At 39.6% G+C, this 19,387-nt stretch overlaps 1 protein-coding gene across 2 annotated transcripts in view; it reads right to left on the reverse strand.

Moving 5' to 3' along the window:
• The window catches only part of COL9A1 (collagen type IX alpha 1 chain), an 80,389-nt gene that overhangs the window by 32,515 nt on the left and 28,487 nt on the right, over nucleotides 1-19,387 (reverse strand). For both annotated transcript variants that reach the window (XM_031455939.2, XM_031455940.2), the window contains 13 exons: nucleotides 17,972-17,995; nucleotides 17,530-17,583; nucleotides 16,187-16,240; nucleotides 15,515-15,547; nucleotides 14,522-14,578; nucleotides 12,996-13,049; nucleotides 8,887-8,940; nucleotides 5,546-5,599; nucleotides 2,338-2,391; nucleotides 945-998; nucleotides 754-807; nucleotides 571-624; nucleotides 129-182 (listed from right to left, as the gene is read on the reverse strand). In XM_031455939.2, the coding sequence (XP_031311799.2) occupies nucleotides 129-182; nucleotides 571-624; nucleotides 754-807; nucleotides 945-998; nucleotides 2,338-2,391; nucleotides 5,546-5,599; nucleotides 8,887-8,940; nucleotides 12,996-13,049; nucleotides 14,522-14,578; nucleotides 15,515-15,547; nucleotides 16,187-16,240; nucleotides 17,530-17,583; nucleotides 17,972-17,995 (654 nt within the window). The remainder of the gene's footprint in view (nucleotides 1-128; nucleotides 183-570; nucleotides 625-753; nucleotides 808-944; nucleotides 999-2,337; nucleotides 2,392-5,545; nucleotides 5,600-8,886; nucleotides 8,941-12,995; nucleotides 13,050-14,521; nucleotides 14,579-15,514; nucleotides 15,548-16,186; nucleotides 16,241-17,529; nucleotides 17,584-17,971; nucleotides 17,996-19,387) is intronic.

Raw genomic sequence — 19,387 nt, forward strand, 5'->3', positions numbered from 1 at the left:
AAAATATAAAATTATAGCATTACCTCTTCTCCAGAACTTACTAAATTACTTAGTGTGTTTCTCCCCCAAATTTATATCTTCAAAATTTGTACATAAATCAATAAACATTTGAATAATCAAATACTTACAGGTAACCCCTGCAATCCTGCATCACCAGGAGGTCCAGGTTTCCCTGGTTCACCCTGGAAAAAAAAAGTTATGAACAGCTGTCCTTCTTTTAAGAAAAGGAAAGAAAAAGACCTTCTAAGTAAAAGGACTATCTGTACAGCTGGCCTTACATGCAGTTCAGGGCGGGAGGGTGGGGGAGGGCTTCAGACAAAAATTCAATCAAAATACATGATTTCCTTCTGCCTGCGTTCATCAGTGGGATAATTTTACTGAGTTTCTGAAACCAAGCAAACACTCTATTCTAATAAGTATTTGGAATTGACATAATTTAAAAGTAAAAAGGAGGAAAAAAGCCAAAACCCAGCTAAATCAATGCCTCAGTAACGTAATAATGGAAACCCTGTGCTTGGCTGGTCTCGGAAGAGACCAGCCCATCACTCTTAGACTAAATCACACAGCTACCTTTGTTCCAGGCATTCCAGGTATCCCCTCACGGCCATCCACACCTGGCAAGCCCTAAAGACACACAAAGAAACACACTGTCTTAGGAACGTATTCTTCTTCCCTTCAGTGTTTTCTAAAGTTGTATTACAAGTCAATAATCACTTTGAAAAATGTTCTTGATGCCTACAGCTCAGGACATACCGTATCTCCTTTGGGCCCAGGGGGACCAGGAATTCCTCGAGAACCTTGAGACCCCTGCAGGGCAGAAGGGAGAAGGCAGACAAGACACCCTCAATCAGCACAGTACTTAGGATGTGGCAGAGATCAGCGTAACCAGCAGGTGACACTGACGAGCTCCAAGCTCACAGCGATGAACACGAATCCGAACTCACTCTCTCTCCCTTGGGACCTGCTTCTCCTGGAGGTCCTCGCTGTCCTTGGTCACCCTGTAGGAAAACAAAACTGTGTTCATGGGCAGTCTTTTGAAATTATAAAACACCACTCATGTTACCTTGCTTTTGTTCCTTCATCCCAGTAACTCTGCTCTATCCTGGAAATATCTTGCCTAGCCCAAGAAATCTTTTTATAAAAATTGTCTTGTCTTAAAATGGATATTACCATAAAGATAATTGAGACTTACATGTCTATTGATTTCACTGTAAATGCATAACGCTTCTGTGTTCGCTGGGTGTACAGGGATAGTAACATTAAGGTCCGTAGAACAGGTACCCTTGACATCAGTAACCGTGCCTACGCATCCTCCAGCCTCATTGAATACCGTGGTGGGCTGAGGCTTGGATCGGGGCAACCTTTCCTCCATATTACTTAATTCCTCAGTCAGTAATAATGATTTCTGTCAGCATCATCCAGCTAATGTTGATACATGGTTTAGATGGTAACAGATGAGAGGATGTCTCTTTCTGAAATAAAGCTTTTGTTCAATTGCTCATCTGTTCTAAAACCTTCAAATGGCTTCCTGTTGCTACCAGATCATTTCAAAGTGCCCAGATCAGCATTAAACATTCTCCATAATATGGTTCTACCTCATCTAGTCAATTTCATCTTCTCAACAGGAGCCTTCCACTCCGGGTGGTGGCAGCCCCTCTGGCAGCACACACCCTCATCAGTACCAACAGGGCTCCTGCTCGCCTGCACCCCGCTGCCCTTCCCACCCAGCACGGCTTTCCAGACCAGCCTTCCTCTCGGGTCCGCTCGGGCACATCACCTCTCCCACGTGCTCTAGCACACGCTCTTATAATACAGCGTTCAGTTACGTTCTGTCTTCCCCACTGGACCTTGAGAGTTGGAAATTCTACTTTACTTACACCTTGTCTACTTTTCAATGTGGTACAGGTGATTACTAACGAATGGCTTTTTTGTTTATATACTCCTAGGAGAGGTGGGAGGCAGCCCACAGTAATGACAGTAAAGGAAAAGGACAGAACTCTCCGACGGCCTACAGTGAGATCATTACTGTGACTCTAAGCACCCCAGCAACCAAACAAAAGGAAAACACAGCGAGCGTAAAAACTTAGCAATTTGACTTTGCCAATGAGGAAAACTAAACCCACATCAAGTCTGAGGAATATTCCTCTGCACCCCATCTCTTAATTTTAAAACTTAAATAAATATAAGAACAATTGCCCACTTTTCCACTTTATTTGCATGTAAAAGATACTTGCATATATATATACTTTGCATATATATATATATATATATAGCAAAAAACCTATCCTTGATCATTGAAAAATCTATCGTTGGATCCTTGGAACGAAAACCACTTACAGGTGCACCAGGAAGACCTTGAGGCCCTGGGTCTCCATCTAAGCCCCGAGCACCCTGCAAATAAACAAGACAAAGCAATGAAACCGAGACAGTCGTGCATGTAAAAGGCACATGAGTGTTTCCAAAGAACTTGAGTGGCAGATGGAAAGGAGGTCTTGTGTTCTGTGGTGTATACTCTGTCCATCAGTGAGCCCAAAGAGTGCTTCATCAGACACCTCAGATCTGAAAACGCTGGTTTACATCCTCTCATCCCAGCAAAAGCACGTAGACCCAACCTTTGGTACCACTTTGGATGTTTCAAGTTAACAAACACTGCATTCATTCTTTTTTTAATTCAATTTTATTATTTATTTATTTATTTGGGGTTGGAGGAGGCAATTCGGCTTTTATTTACTTATTTGTTTGTTTCTTTGTCAATGGAGGGACTGGGGATCAAACCCAGGACCCCGTGCACGCTAAGCACGTGCTCCACCACTGTTACCCTCCCCGCATTGCAAGCATTCTTGACTGCTGATATGAACCACCTGTTTAGAGAACCTGGCCTCTAAACCTGTTGGAAAAGGCTGACGGCCATGTTCCAGGGTTCTCAGGGTCCCCATGGGAATTCACTAAGGGTGAACACCAACGAGTCACCCTAGTAGCAGCTGCGCTGGACGGTGGGAGGGATTTCTGGGACTCCGGACTTGCACCAAGATCTGGAATCAGAAGTCCAGCCACAACTCAGAAGAACGAACTGTACAAAGGACTTGAGCAAGTCCTCTTCCATCCTGGATAAACACGAGGTTCAGTTCGTATAAAGTAACTGATCTGCTTTCTCAGCAATGGATTCACGCCACCAAGTGCCAATGGCCTGAGAACTGCAGGGCTTTATCAATCTGATTAGCATGAAATTCTCTCTGACTTTGTTCTATACTGTACACATCACCTCCTTCTTTTTATTATAAGCATCAAAATGTGATTTCAAAACAAATGATTTTTTTTTCCACAGTGTTCTCTACATACGCTACAGGACAAAATGCAACCTCCTCTTTACATCTTTTTCTTGTCTACCATGTGAATGAGGAGTCAGAAGGGCAACCGGAGCAAGCAGGAGGAGATGATAAAAGAAATGGAGGACAGTCAAAAGAGTATCAGATGGATGGCAGGCCAAGAAAACCAGCTGGACAGCATCCACCATAAGAATTGATAATTAGAAAACCTTTGATAGATGGTTCAGACATGGGCAGAATCAAAGAAAGAACACAACAGAAGCAGAGGCCCCACGGAGCCTTGAAATTCTTTGATCCCTAAAAACTAGAACAGAGCAGAAGGCATTCTCCATCCACCAGGGAAGAAGAGGTTTAGACAGCCTGAAAAAGACCTTGAATTCATCACTCACGTGGCGTGGTGGGAACGGAGGCAGCCTCCGCGTTATAGAAACGGCTTTGATGTTCCATCTCTCTCTCATATCGCGGTTCAGCACGAGCTCAGACCCAAACTACTGTTACTAGGTAACCACTCTGTTGGTCTGAGTTCACGAGAAGAGCTTTTTTTTTTTTTTATGGAAAGCAATTTGACAGAAATCAGAGGAAATGAGAAATTTTGAAAACTATCAAATAGCAAAATACCTGAAATAAAGAGCCTATCGAGAACAGTAATTGGTTTCAGTGTGAGGGGGTCACAGATTTTAGGAGATAATTTAAACCCAGAAAAAGCAAAGGAAGAGGTAGCAGTGACTTCAAGGGATTTATCATTTGATCATAGAAGAGAGACACACAGCCTGCTCCTGAAGATAACATGAATATCGAAATACAAAATATGTTTTTAAAAAGACAGCATTTTAGAAAAAGAAATATTGTAGGGGAAATGGAAGAGGAAGGCCCACACAAGGAGGGACAAAGAAAGAGGTCGGGAAAAAAAATGAAATTGAAGGAATTCTTCACGGAGCAATTCATGAAGCAATTCCTGCAATCCACAAAAATGTGTATCCCTTTTTAAAAAAAAAGATTGAGTTTCATTTGCTGAGCATCTCCAGTGTGCAAGTGACCCTTGTTTGGTGGTTCATGAAAGGTTCTGTGCTTCTGTGTGGAACAACACTAATTAGCCCCAGACGTTCTGCAGAGAAGGAGGCGAGGGCCAGAGGGCTCGTGGGCAAGGGGCCTTTTTAAAAAATGTTTTCTGGAGCCTACAAATTAGCTTTCCTAACAAAGTTAGGAAACAAACTGTCTAAAAAGTGTCCACTGGACACCCCCCTACACTTGTACACACACACGCGCGCACAGACACACACAGAGCAAGAAAATACTTGTGAGCTCATTATGAACCTTCAAGTTTCTGTTGTTTTTGCTTTTGATACTCATTCAGTCAAGCAGGCCCGGTCTTCCACTCTCCACTTCATCCTTCGAGGCCAAGCATCCTTCCAATGTCACCTCCCTCGTGAGCCCGCCCAAGTCCCCTCTCAAGATCTGCTATATCCCCAAGCCTCCAGTCCCTCATGCCACTTGACCTCAGATGTACGCCTCGCTCATTTGCATAATAATACACTCTGCTTATTTGCTTCTCCCAATAAATAACCCACTTGCTGAGGGCCTTATTCCTCTTTGAGTCTCCCAGGCACCTCAAGTGTAGGATGTCTGCTAAGGGCAGAGCTCAGTAGTGATGGTTGGCAGGGGAACCAAGATGGCCCCAGTGTCCTTGAGGGCATCCTGCCTTCCCTCCCTCGACCTGTCCATCTTCCTCAGTCTCTGCCTTGCTCTCCAGGTACTGTGTCAGTGTTATCAGTCTCAACTACTGATAACGATAACGAGATTAAACAGAACAGCCCTGCTTACTCCTATTTACCCAAAGTAATTTAAAATATGTTAATACATGACAAATACCATGTGTACGACTCATGTAGATCATCCATTTATAACAGAGTGATAAGAACCTAACCAAACAGGGGAGAGGGTGGAGCTCAGTGGTAGAGTATGTGATTAGCATGCACGAGGTTCTGGGTTCAACCCCTGGTACCTCCATTAATAAATAAAAATAAACAAATTTAATTACCCCCCCAAAAAAGTTTAAAAATTAAACAAAATTAAAAAAAAAAGCACCTAACCAAACATCTACAAAGAACCAAATGTAAAATACAAAGTGATGGTGTTGAAGATAAGAAGATATTTCTTAATGGCCCCAAACATAAACATTTATGCATTTTGATGTTGTATCATCACCCGCGTCATCTTACCTTTTCCCCTTTGGCCCCAGCTGTCCCAGTGATGCCTCTCAGGCCTTGAGCTCCCTGGAAATGTGAAACAGAAAGGGAAATTCTTTTAGTTGAAGCACACATTCTTCGATGTCATCGCAAAGGCAAATCCAGAAGAAGAATGCTGTTGTAATCAAAGGTAACACTGAGAAAGAGTGACATTGCGTAGACAAACTTTCCCTTTTTAAAAGAAAAGTGCAAAGAGAATTCTTCTGATGGTGGAACCCTTTTGAAAGATTCTAAGGACTTAAATCAATCTGGAATTGGAACAGTCCTCGATGGCAAAAACATAAATATCATTAGCATTAAAAAATTATAATAATGTATTTGACTTTTAACCCCTATGCAGAATACATGGCCACTCTGGCCTCCTTCATGGTTTGTAACTTGGGTACATGTTACATGATTGTGATTTGAAACCTTGGGATAATCTTTCCCCACCAATGGATGCCATCCAAAGCCATCAGCCCACAAAAGCCTGTGACCTAAAAATGTAGCTGGGGTCTCCATCAACCACATGCTGTCGCTGTTTTTCACACCTTTTCTATGATAAAAAGCATCCTGAATTCTGGCTAGGAGTGGTAGGAACCCATCCCATCCTTTCTCAGGTGCAGGAGTGGGTCATCCTCAAACTGAGGGTACAAGGTGTTATTTCTAGGATCCCCTTCAATACAGAATGTTATCATTCTCGACCGTCTGGCCCCCCAGCAGCAGGGCTCCAGGAAGGGATTCTGTAGGGATGCTCCCTTGGGAGCAGCAGGGGCAGACACCCCGGCAGGGAAGTTGGGTGGCTAACGGTCCACACCAGCTTAAGACAAAGTAGCTCGAGGCCAGTCATTTCCCTATGTTCTCACTGGGAAAAGTGGGCAGCTGGATGGCCAGTGCTTCACTTTGCATCCGGGTCAGTCTCATCTCCCCAAAGATCAGATAGGACTAGCCTGAGTGAAACACATGGGCGCAGGGTTGTCCTGCTCAGGACGCAAGGTGAGACGTGGCCAAATCTGATCAAAGCTGCTTGTTCTTCTGTGACTCACTTAACTGATTCTGGAGGTAATTCAAAAAGGAATTCCAGAAATATCTGGGTCGAAAGCAGAGACATGAGAATGATGGGGGCTGTCTTTCTGGGAGACCTTGTATGTAAGTGTGTTAAAAAGCATGCTTTGGAAAATCTGTGCATTGATAGCTGCTGTCTATGTATTTATTCATTCATCTATTTATTTATTTATTAGAAGTACAGTCAGTTACAACATGTCAATTTCTGGTGCACAGCATAATGTTCCAGTCAGATGCTATATATTTAAAAAGTGAAAATCTGTGAATTTTACAGAAACATTTTGACATATCCCCTCCCAAACACCATGAAGCCAAGCAAGCAGTTAGTAATACCCTCCAATGGACCACGCAGGCTGTTCAGAACCCAGCAGAGACCCTCCATCCATGAAAGCACTTCTTAAAATACTGCCTGCAAAATCCTGTTCTGAGGATCTTTGGGAACAGCTTAAAAAATAGCCTTAAGTCCCTAACCAAATTTTCATCAGATCAAAAAATTGTATATCTCTTAATTCTATTCTGTGTCTCCCACCCAGGAAACTGTCTCCTGAAACAAAGCCCTTGATTCCGCCAAATGCCCTTAAAGTTCTCACGTGGCTTAAAAGCAGAAGTCGAAAAAAAAAAGGTCTCAAACTTAGCAAAGTTACTTGTTTTAACTTAATGATTTTTGTCTGAGAGAGGTGCAAATAATTAGCTTTTTTTTCTGAAACAGATAATTCCAAAATATATGTCCTTTTGGACACTTATAGAGAATCTTTTAAATTTTACCTCAATTATCTTAACCTAATATTTCTTTGTTAAATGATCTATCTGCATCTGATTTTTCAAATGCTCCCTGAATTGGACATAACATCTTACTTTTTGTATCATCAATTAATGAGTTACATGAAATAAAAGATTCCACGTGTTCGTTTTAAAAAAAAAAAAACAAAGCAGAAGGAGGTCATTTTTTCCAGATTCTCTGACTTAAGTTCTGTGTGAACACTAATCTGCATGGTTTCCTGAACGTTTGTAAAAGGCAGCTCTGTGGGAACAGCCCAGCAGATGAAGGCAGGGTGGTCCTGGGTTTTGTGTCTGTCTTTCCTAACTCTTCAGTTTCTGAGACCAGGACAGGAATTTGCCACTGCTACGTCACACCTTGGCCAGCTGAGGTGTTCCATGAATATTCTGAAATTATTATTTCCATTCTTGTCACTAGTCATTGTGGCAAGAAAGAAAAGTGTAAGAATTCCATTTTCATATATATAAGTAAATTAAATTCTGATTTGACAAACATTTTATTTTACTTTATTTTTTACTTATTTTTATAGTTGATTTACAACCAGTAATTAACACTGACAATTGTTAGTAAGCAATTGTAATTGTTTACAATAACAACTGTCAATGTTATTCACAGGTTAGTTCCTGGCGTACAGCCTAGTGATTCAGTTATGTGTGTGTGTATATACATATATATATACATTCTTTCTCATATTCTTGTCCATTAGGGGTTATTACAAGTTACTGCATATAGTTCCCTGTGCTACACAGTAGAATCTTGTTGTTTTTCTATTTTATATATAGTAGTGTGCATCTGTTAATCCCCAAAACTCCTAATTTATCCTCCTCCTTCCCCTTTGGTAACCATAGTTTGTTTTCTATGTCTGTGAGTCTGTTTCTGTTTTATAAATGAGTTCATTTGTATCATTTTTTAAGATTCCACATATAAGCAATATCATATGATGTTTGTGATTTGACAAACATTTTAAGTTGAAATATGCCCCCAAATGACCTCGGTGGACGTACAATTACAGGCATCTACCAAAGCACAGAGGACCAACTTTTTCCTAAAAGACATGATCATGAACAATTAAGAATGTTCTCATGATAAAGATTACATGCTGGCAGAAGCTACACTAATCCAGGGGATGATATGCGTAGTCAGGGCACACAAAATTTTCTCATTATAGCATGTGATATATGGAACATAAAAGACATATGTCATCCTCTTGTGCTCAACATTCACTCTCAGACTGCCCAGCCCTGAAATCTAGTAAATGAATGTACGTAATTATAGGTAGAACTTTTCTGTTAAAACGGTGTTTGAACATACAATGGGGAGCCTTTCCTATTTTGAAGAAATGGTGCCCTCCCCGTGCTGGCATGGTGGGAAAACAGAGACTATCACAGTGATGTACCACAATTAATCCAAATGCTAAACAAGAAATATTCCAAAAGTCATGAAAGAGAATATCTGCCTATTCTAATTAGATATGTTTTTAAAAATACTTTACCGGAGGTCCTTGAGCTCCAGCCTCTCCTGGTTCTCCCTGGTCCCCTTCTTCACCCTGAAACACAGCAGAGAGAAGTGCACCGTGTGCTACGCCAGCAAACGGACACCGGCATGGGCTCGGTCTAACTCGGCACGTGTTAAATTCATCCGGCAGCCCCTGAGTTATTCTGCTACACTTCCGTAAATGATTTTATATGAGTAATCCACATTAATTGTAGAACATTCAGAAAATACAGAGATGCATATACAGTCACTTTCACCTATAAACACCAATAACATTTTGGATGCTACTCTTTCGAAGTTTTTCTAAAGAGAGAGAAAGGAGGGGAGAGAAAGAGGAACAGAGAGAGAAAGGAAGTATGTTCTAAGTGTGTGCGTTGTGAGAGGGTATATTATTAGGAGAATGTGAGCATACTATGCAACCTTTGCCATCAAAAACTAATTCCAAAAAATATAAAATATATTTTAATAAAATATTATTATAAACTATAATATTTTGGATTAGGATTTTCATTTTAACTTTTGCATTATAATTTTTGTCCCATGTATAATTTTTTTAATGTCTTTAAACCAGTCTTTTCTTCCATGGCTTATTCCTTTGATGTCTCTCTCAGAAAAGCCTTCTCTGTCCACTCCCCCCAGTTATATAAATTCTCATCTATATTTTTCCTGATAACTGGCCACTCTATCCAGTATCATTTATTGAGTAATACATTCTCCCCACACAGGATGGAAAATTCATCTTTGACATATACTAAATTGATGAATATTCTTGTTTCTGGACTTCCTTACCAGTGCTACTGGCCTGCTGTATGACATTGTCAATACCACAGCATTTCAATGACTGCAACTTTATAATACATTTTAATCTGAGGTTGGAAGAATTCCTTTATTTTTCATTTATAGTTACTCTTATTTTTCAGATTTTTCCTAAATGCTTACTTTTGCAGATGAACTTCAGAATTATTGGGCCAATCCTCGCAAAAGAACTACTTGCCCTGAATTAGGACTCTATTAAATTGACAGATGAATACAGAGAGAATTGAAATCTTTACAATATTGAGTCTTTCTATCTTGGAACTCAGTTTATCTTCTTATTTAGTCAAAACTTTTTCTTTTTTCCTTCCATCAATAAAGTTTTGTTCTTTTCTTTGTGTCGAATATTCCTTATGTTTCTCCTAAAACTTGGTTGCTGTTGCCAATGGAATCTCCTTCCACAGTGTTTTCTAATTATTGTTTTGACTGTTTGATATTAATTTTATAATCTCTGATTTAAAATGTTAGGATATTCCAAACAGAAATCCAACTACTGTCTCTTACAGAACAATGACTTTATGGACTCTGAGAAAAAGTTATTTTCTCTCTGATAAGAGATGCACTGTTCGTATCTATTTCACAGCAGATATACTGTTCTATACCTTCTGTCGTAGTGAATAACTTATGTTGTGAAGTTAATCATGAGGAAAACTCTTACTCTTTAGTATTATCTACATAATATTAGATTAAAATTCAATTCTATTGTTTCTTCCATGTTTCAATTCACTCATTTCTTGCTTCATGGGCTATAGTTTATATTTAGATGTTTTCACACACACACACACACACATACACACAAAGAAATACAAAAAAAATAGTAGCAGTATTAATATAGAACATTTGGGCATATAATGCAAACAACTAGGTTATACCTAAATCATTTATTCTTGATTTTCAAGTGAATCCTGAAAGTTCCCACATAGTGGTTTTAGTCTCATAATTACATTCCATAAGAACGCATGATTGACAATGCAGAAAAGCAGTTGCAATGGGAAAGCCAGTGACTGAGCAAGTTCATGGAGTGGGATTATCAACACAGGTATATAATTAAATGCTACTTGGATTTCCCTGCCTAAGTCCAGAAACAACAGTGACTTCATTAGCAAGGTTTGGGGTATTTTTCTATGGAGTCTTGATAAATCTTGGAGTAATGGATTTGATTTAAATATTACACCAGCAGATGACTAGCACACAATAACTCAATAACCACAAAATTAAATGACAAATTTAGGAATAGCAATTTATTATCATTTTGCTGAAATGTTCGACTGTTCATTCCTCTATTCAAAAACAAATTTTAAACTCTTCATTAACTAACTTGGAGAGTGAATTCAAGACAGAATTGTAAATGGAAAGCAAACTTCAGGCCCCTAGTCTCTTAATTCTTCATCTTTCTGCTCTCAGTGCCTCTATGAGCCCTTTCATGGTTCAGTCTGCAAAGAGCTATCTTATCTTCATATGCCAGTTTTCAAAGGCACCCCTGCAAGTTTTAAGTGACATAAACATGTGAAATAAATTAAAGGAATTTTCAACGGCCTTTAATGAAAATGTTGGCCAATTAACCTAATACACACAAAAATACTGCTGGTTCCTCACTGAACCAAATTTGAGAATCCAGGTAACTAACTTGTAAAGGTCTCAAAAATGATAGTTTCTTGGGGAGAACAGAGAGATACTTTGATTGACAGCTCCATTCCCAAATCCCATGGGATGGGCAGGTAGAAGTTCCCCAAAGAAAAGAGGTCACCCAAAGAAAGAGGAAAGGATGCAGGACATCAAAAACAACAGAAGTCTACTGTATCTGCTTCACTATACGTACTACCTCATCAATATCTTTTGGTGTAATTTAATATTCCTACACACCTTTTTTGTGATTAGATGATATTCTATTACATGGATACATCATACTTAATTTAGCCACATTGGACACATTTTTTCACCTCTGTACTGCAAGCCCTTAGAATAAACCCTGGTACAAAGCAAGTACTTAATAAATATTTGTTGAATTTTTAAAATTACAAATTTTAAAATTCAGTGGAAGAATGGGCACACAGAGAAATTTCCAAAATACTTGATTGTTTTTCCATTTTCTCCAATTTGACATGGAAAACCCAGCTGTTATACGCCAGATAAATAAAATGCCTTAAATATTCAGAGCCTAAGTAATAAGAAAGACTTTTGAAATAAATGTTCACACTGTAATGAGGCACAGGAAATTGGCTTATTTATCATCCTTATCTGAGATTGTTCGACAGAGTTACCTAAGGAGTTCAAGAATATTAATGCCTGAAGGTCTTAATAAATTGCCTCTTAAGGTCTTAACTTCAAAAGAAAAAGACTAATCTTCTGCTACCCAATAAAGGTATAGAAGGACATAGTCAACAAAGTCTAAAGGACCCTCATTAATAAGAACAGTTTGACTTTGTAAAATGTTATGGAATTAACAGGGACAAAATGTCTACCATACAAGAAGTCAAATTCGTAGTTAACTTAAAAGCAATTTCATCTTAGCAGGTGAAAAAAGGGCAAATAGGTCACTTTGCTTTAAATTTCAGGCTTGGTTATTTGGGGTGGGGGTAGGAAGGTGGTGATTAGGCTCATTTATGTATTTAATGGAGGTGCTGAGGCTAGAACCCAGGACCTTGTGCCTGCTAAGTACGTGCTCTGCCACTGAGCTCTGCCTTCCCCTTTTTCAGTCTTAGTTTTTCTACAGGACATGCCAGTCCCAATGTACGTTATGCTGTGGATTCTAAGTTTCTACCCAGATAATAGTATAAGTTTGACTGCTAACTTCTAGATTACTCAAAATCTAAGTTATACTGAAATGAGGTCAGTAACAAACAAATTATTTCAAGAACTTAAGACGAGAAGCTACACACCAATTACCAACTTCTCCAATTGCCAGTCTTAGCAACACTTGTCATAAAATTTTACACTTGTCATGAAATTTTTTGTTTAGTAGAGTAGAACGACTAGCTTGAATAACAGTTGACTATCAGAACATCAAGGAAAAGAACTGAAGGGGACTGATTTGAAAAGTAAAGTGAGGGGGAGCAACACAAGAAGGAATGAACATGTATGGTGCTTTCTTTTGTGTTTCTTTTTCTTGTAATTAAACAATGTTAGACTATGATGCTCAGTCAGAAGGCTGACGCATCTATGGAGAACTTGTCAGCCATCCTTTGAAAAGGAAGGATAAAATATCTCCCTTTATTATTCCTCCTCGTTCCTTATAATCAAAGTGACCACAACCTCCCAGTCACAATTGACCCACTAAATATTCACTTTCCTTACCTTGTGACCTTGTCTTCCAGGCTCACCAATTTCTCCTTTAGCCCCTTTATGACCCTAACAAATGCAAAAATAAGTAAATAAGTAAGTAGCTAAATAAATAAATAAATAAATAATAAATGCATTGGTTTCGGCACAGAAAGTGGTTACAAGGCTCATAATGTGATCTTGTGCCCCTAAAATTTGTGTCAGTGTGCTGCTAAGAGAAAGGTTATGTCACAAAGACATCACAGCCTTACAAGACATTAATAATGCCCTGTGTACTTCATGACCACTCTGTATAATAAATATCAGTTTTAGTTACTAGAAAAACACTGTTCTGTTACCTACTTCAGCAACTAAGTCATGATTCACTGCCTGGATGAATCCACTGCCTGCTGGTTCCTGGATCCCTCGTTTCCCAGTTTCCTCTCACTGTTGGGTTAAGAGCATGACGTCTTCTCCGACACCAGTTACTTGCTTTACAGAGGTGACAGCTGACCCAGCCCAGCTGCCTACCCCTGCTTTCTGGAGACTGCTCTGAAATCCTTCTCTTCCCCCCACACCCATCTCTTTCCTGAAGGTACAAGAAGGGCGTCTCCAGACGCACCACTTCCTGCCTCTTCTTGTACACGATTTGAGTGCAGATGGAAAGCTATAAACCGCAGTCCATGAAGGCTGTGTGGCGTGAGCAGAGATCCCTGTCGGGCCACCTGTTCTAAGCATATGTGTGCTTTGAGCAGTAACATGGGGCAAATGTGAAGGAAACATTCTCAAATTAAGTTTCTCAGAGCTTTCACCCTCAAAGCCTTTTTTGTTCCAAGAGTGCACGTCTCTATAAAAGAAAATCAGACACCAGTCCAGGCCCAAATCTTCTGCAACTGTGGGAACTCACCAAAACTAACTTTAGGGAAAACCATCATTGGAAACTCATCTCAGACCTTTCAGGTCATGGCAGAACTCCACCGGTCTGGACTTTTTCAACATCACCCCAGATGCAGAGACTAGAGAAAGCCATCAAACCCCAGCATTTGGTATTTCTTTCTTTCCTTTTATGGGAAATTTTGAAGGAATTTTGATGGCCAGAGGGAGAGAAAAACTCTTTTGGAAAGTCTCTTTTCTCATCTATTTGGCACAGTTTCTCCAATCTTTGCTTTAACTAACTAAAACTGTTTCAAATACATCATGCACACAATCCCTGGCTCTTCTCTCTCACCCCTGGAGCAAACTTCTGAACTGTCATTGGGTGTCCCAGGGTCTCCCAACCCCATACATCTTTTTGGTATTTCTTCCCTGAACAACAGAAGCACTGAATAATCAAACATCTATGTCTCAGTAGGAGTACCTGTCAGGGGCCCCAGCGGGAATTTCTAGGACTGAGTAAGGACCACAGACCAAGCCGCAGAATAAGCGAACACAGACTTGCCAATCCATCAGTGTGGAACCTCTGCACCAGGAAAGCCCATGTTTAAGGGAAAGGATGAACACGGGTCTATATCTACGGATAATACTCTTGAAAATAGAATACAGCACTAAAATTATTCTCTTACCCTCATGCCTGGCAGGCCTGGGTATCCTGAGCGACCTGGTGGACAGGAGTTGGGACACTGCCAGGGAGAGAGAGAGAGAGAATTAACTAGAGCCTCCACTTTATGACAAAATGATACATTTTTCAGAGAGTCCAGCAACAGAACCCCAGTGCAATTATATTCATTAAATAACTCTGACTAGTCCCTTTCCTTTTTTTAATTATCTTATTTTTAAACTCAGAAATATTCCTAGCTTCCAGAAAAGTACAGAGAGCATAACAAACCCTTTCCCCATGTATCTGCCATCCGGATTTAATGAATGTTAATAGTTTGCCATATTTATTTCAGATTTAATTTATTAAAGAGATGTTTCCTGAGAGGCCATGGCGCCAGGATCTGATTCTTATCCCCTCCCCCTCCACTCCAATGGCTCTACCCCGAGGGCCCCATCCCCTCGACAAATGGACCAAAACTGCATTTAGTGCAGATTTCCAAGATCTTTCGAGTATCAGTCTACAAGTAAAACAAGTCTTAGAGGAGATTATTTGACTTCTACCTTCTAACATTGGGGTGTTCTGGTGAAAAGTACGTATTAGTCATAAAGTAAAAAGATTATGCAGAAAGAAATATAATAAAAACATTTTCTAGGGGGGAGGGTATAGCTCAAGTGGTAGAGGGCATGCTTAGCATGCACAAGGTCCTGGGTTCAATCCCCCGCAACTCCTCTAAAAATAAATAAGTAAATAAATTTAATTACCTCCCCCCCAAAAAAAGAAACCAAAAATTAAAAAAAAAAATTCATAAAGAAATAAAAAACATTTTCTATAGTGAAAAATGGTTGGTCTGAGTGTCTACAAGCCCCCTAGTCCTGCAGACTGCCCTGGGGTCTGAGTAAAGTAAAACACAGAAATGCAACATCTTCCAGCAAGATCATTTTAGAGAGAATTCATCTTTTCAAGAGACTTCATGGTCTTTGACTTCAAATTGTACTTTGTTCAAAGGAAAACATCTCACCAGTGGATCTCCATCGTGAAAGCCAATTGCTCCCTAAAGTAAAGAAAATATCACAGTTAAGAATAGAGTTGAATATTGAATTCAGACCTACTAATAATAGAAAGTTCACTGGGCAGAAATGCAACAGATATTTTTGCTCAATAAAATATAAGGAACACACAGCATCTAATATGCTAAGTCTAAAAACTTGACTCCTGGGCCTATTCCATTTGGAGAAACAGTAAGTTCTTTCTCTCAGGGGATAGGAGGGAAATGATGCGAGAGACAGAAAGGAAACATGGGGAACACTGAATCATTAACTAAAAATATGGATTCTCTCCTACTTAACCTCAGTTTTTAAATTGCTCACTGTGTAAATCCTTTGTAAAACGAGCTTATTTGAAAGTGTCTCTATTACACGTCCAAGTTTTGAGCAGTTGAGAAATTGCAAGCATCCAAGCACCTCAAACGTAATGAGTAAACCATTCCCTGTGAAAACCACCTTTTAAGTGTTTGTGACGTCTCTGCTTTTCTGGCCTAAAAAGACCGTGCTCTGAATGACTGGAAAAATCGCAGCCATTTTGGAATTTTAGGACAATGACTTGACTTAAAGAGAGACTTCCATTTTTGGTTCTTAGGTTGCTTCGATCTCAACTCTCAGACGCAGAGAAATTCAAGCTGCAAATAACTTACGCTGGGTCCCGGGGGGCCAGGGGGGCCAGGTGGTCCTCTCTTCCCAGGGTCCCCCTAAGTTATTGGAAAATTGTGATACAGTGGTTATTCACGTGTCAAAACACAGTGCATAAAACTGGTTAGGCATGACAGAATGACATTCCTAGAAACCCTACAGAGATCAGACTGCATGGACCTGCCACCAAAATCAGTGAGTGACCCATAAATCTAATTTGCTCCACAAAACCAGAAGAACAAAGGCATTCCAGTTTCACCAAAGTAATAAAACAAGGGCAGAGGGAGACTTGTGGAGGAAGAAGCCAATTCCTTTCTAGAGAATGATCACTTTATCGATTCTGAAAACAAACTAGAAACACTACGCATCTTTCTAGTTGATTTACAGAGGAAGCAGAACAGCCAATGCTGCTCAGGTCATACAGCTAAGGCAGCAAAGGAAGGCTGGCACCAGCCTGAAGCTGTGAAATGGAAGGTAATCTCCGCAGGGCCAGATGATCCCTGATCCCTGGGGTGGTCCACCCAGAAGCTATCACTCGGGCTGTCACTACACTCTCTTGCAAATGGGACAGAAGATCAAAGATGGCTAAATTCAAACAAGTCATCCAGATAAAGATGGGTTCCAGTTAGTCTTAATGCCCAGAGTTTACTCCTGGCATAGGTTTTTCCTTCTTAATATCCTACCATAAGAGGTCAAAAGCATCTTACAATCAGCTTTACAATCATTCCATATTCATTCATTTGTCCAATAAATAAATCTGTCAAATAGTAGCACATATAGAGAAGCAAGAAAAGTATCTAATCTGTGGCTCCTACTCTCAATGAGTTCACTATGATCAGACAACGTCATTGCTTCAACATTTTTGGAATATTTATCAAATAGTAAACATCAAGCACTTGTTCCAACAATTTCTTCTAAGAAGTTCAGCTCTTTATTGACAAAAGTTAAGTTCTGTTCATTCAATCATCATTTTGTGATCCTAACATAAAAGTACATGGAAATAACGTGAGACCATTCACTTTTCATTTCATGCAGAGACTAATGCAAAAGACACTCTTCTAACCAAGAGTCTGTAAAATGGAGGTGACACTTCCTAACTTGATCACTAATTCTAAAAGCTGGGAAGAAAAATTTAGCTGAAAACTTTGGAGAAAGGAATTAAAATCACTCTACAGAAAAACGTGGTAACATTACTATCCTTGGCCCCCATCAATATCATAAACTGACATGAAATTCACCTGCCATTTCTTGGATCTGCAGAGGAAAAATAGGGTTAGGACAATCTGCCTTCCCTAGTAACACCTTTTATTAAATCAGCAAATGTCTATCAAATGCACTGTGTACTCACAATTGGTCCAACACGGCCAAGCTCTCCAGGGAGCCCCACTCCCCCAGGAGGACCCTGAAGTCAACAAATTAAAGAGACATGGTGATTTATGAATATTTTCTACAGTCTGTCATGACTGATATCAAATTTGATAAACCACAGACTTAGAATTATGTATCTGTGCTAGCTTTGCTTTCCAATGAGACAATAACTCATTTAACCAAATCCTAATTAGTTAAAATGGAAATCTCTTAAATTAACAGAAATGTCTTAAGTTAACAGAAATTTCTTAGGTTAATAAAATATTTTGTTTAGCAGAGTAGGGGTGCGGTCACAGTGGCCACCTAGGACCTTTGGGTAGGACACTGCCAACACCGCTGGGTGGAGTGTTAGAGAGTAAGGCTGGCATCTGAGAAATAGGCCATTTTTATAGATGATGTAAAAACAAAGAGATGATACTTACAGGGGGTCCAGGAATACCACGGCCCTATAAGGTTAAAATAAAAGTTGTTATGGTATGTGACCTATACTTAGTATAAATACAGACACAGACATAACCCAGTTCAAAAATAAAGTCTATCACTAAATAAATACATGATGTTCATTCCAACTAAAGGACTGGATAAAGAAAAGCAAGCATGGCTTTACTTCTAAAGGAAGCAGCAGCTTGCTTCAGCTCCTCAATATTCCTTTGATGTCTAAGCTAACCAGTAATATATTTTCCAAACTGTTTTTTAAAAGAAGTCTTCGATGCTTGCCCTCAGGAGAACGCCCCATCACTCACAAAGAGGCACATCACAACCTGACAGTTAAAGAAGTTTTTCATTTGTCGTGTTTTATCAGAAACCTACTTTAAAAGCAATACAATGCCTCTTCACAATTGATCGTGTGGTATTTAGAAGTTCCCCAAACATTTAGCTCAGAAAAGCAGCAGAGAAAAAAAAGAGTCAGAAATACACCCCTTGACAGGTAGGTGATACTTCCAGACACCAAAGCCAGTAGAAACTGAAAATGAAACGATGTCACTTCTGAAATGACCTCTGATGGGATTCTAATTTAATGTGCTGAATTTTGTTTTAAACCCAGTCATTCTATCTCCCTCTCCTGTACATTTTACATCTCTTTAGCAATACCCAATGGCGTGTAGGCAAGGATTGAAACCGTGTCTTACGCACACTCCTGGCCTCAATTCCAAGCACAGGGACGAGTATATAAAAAGCTCTAATGCTACGCATGTTGAACTTAATAAAACTAAGCACTAGCTGCCTAGAACTCCCTCCTCTCTCTCCCTTTCCTTTCCAGGCTCAGTCTCCTCGCCTTGGGATTCCTCCCCACTCTCGTCCCTCCTACATTAGCTGGAATCGCTTTTACTCGCAACTGTCTCTAATACCATATTTGTTAGCTTGTCCTTTCTGACTTCCTTTCCCAAACTATCCATATACGAAGCACCCAATGGAATCAATGTCCACCCTCTGATGATATTATTATTTCTAATTATTTAGGCAGACAAAACAAGTATGAATTGCTCATGAGCAGTATGTTTTAATAAGTGGGGTTTTTTTTTTTAAGGCATTCTTTGGAAAATTCCTCCTATTTGAACGTTTATTATGCGGATCAATTTGGGAAATCAGTGTTATGCTTGAAAAGACCAAAGTAATCAATAAGTTATTTCATTAGCAGAGGCCGAGAGGTTTGACGAATTTCACTAAAGTTTTTTTTTTATGGCATCTCTATAAGATGTTGATCTCTGAGTTGAAAATATGAAAGAAAAGCCAGCAAGCTAGTAACTTCTGAAAATAGGCTTAGAATGGAAAAGTTGACAGGTGCCAAAATACGGCAAAGAAACAGCACATATAGAAAACAAGGAGGAAAAATACAG

This window comes from Camelus dromedarius, chromosome 6 (assembly GCF_036321535.1).
Source record: "Camelus dromedarius isolate mCamDro1 chromosome 6, mCamDro1.pat, whole genome shotgun sequence".
Lineage (NCBI taxonomy): Eukaryota > Metazoa > Chordata > Mammalia > Artiodactyla > Camelidae > Camelus > Camelus dromedarius.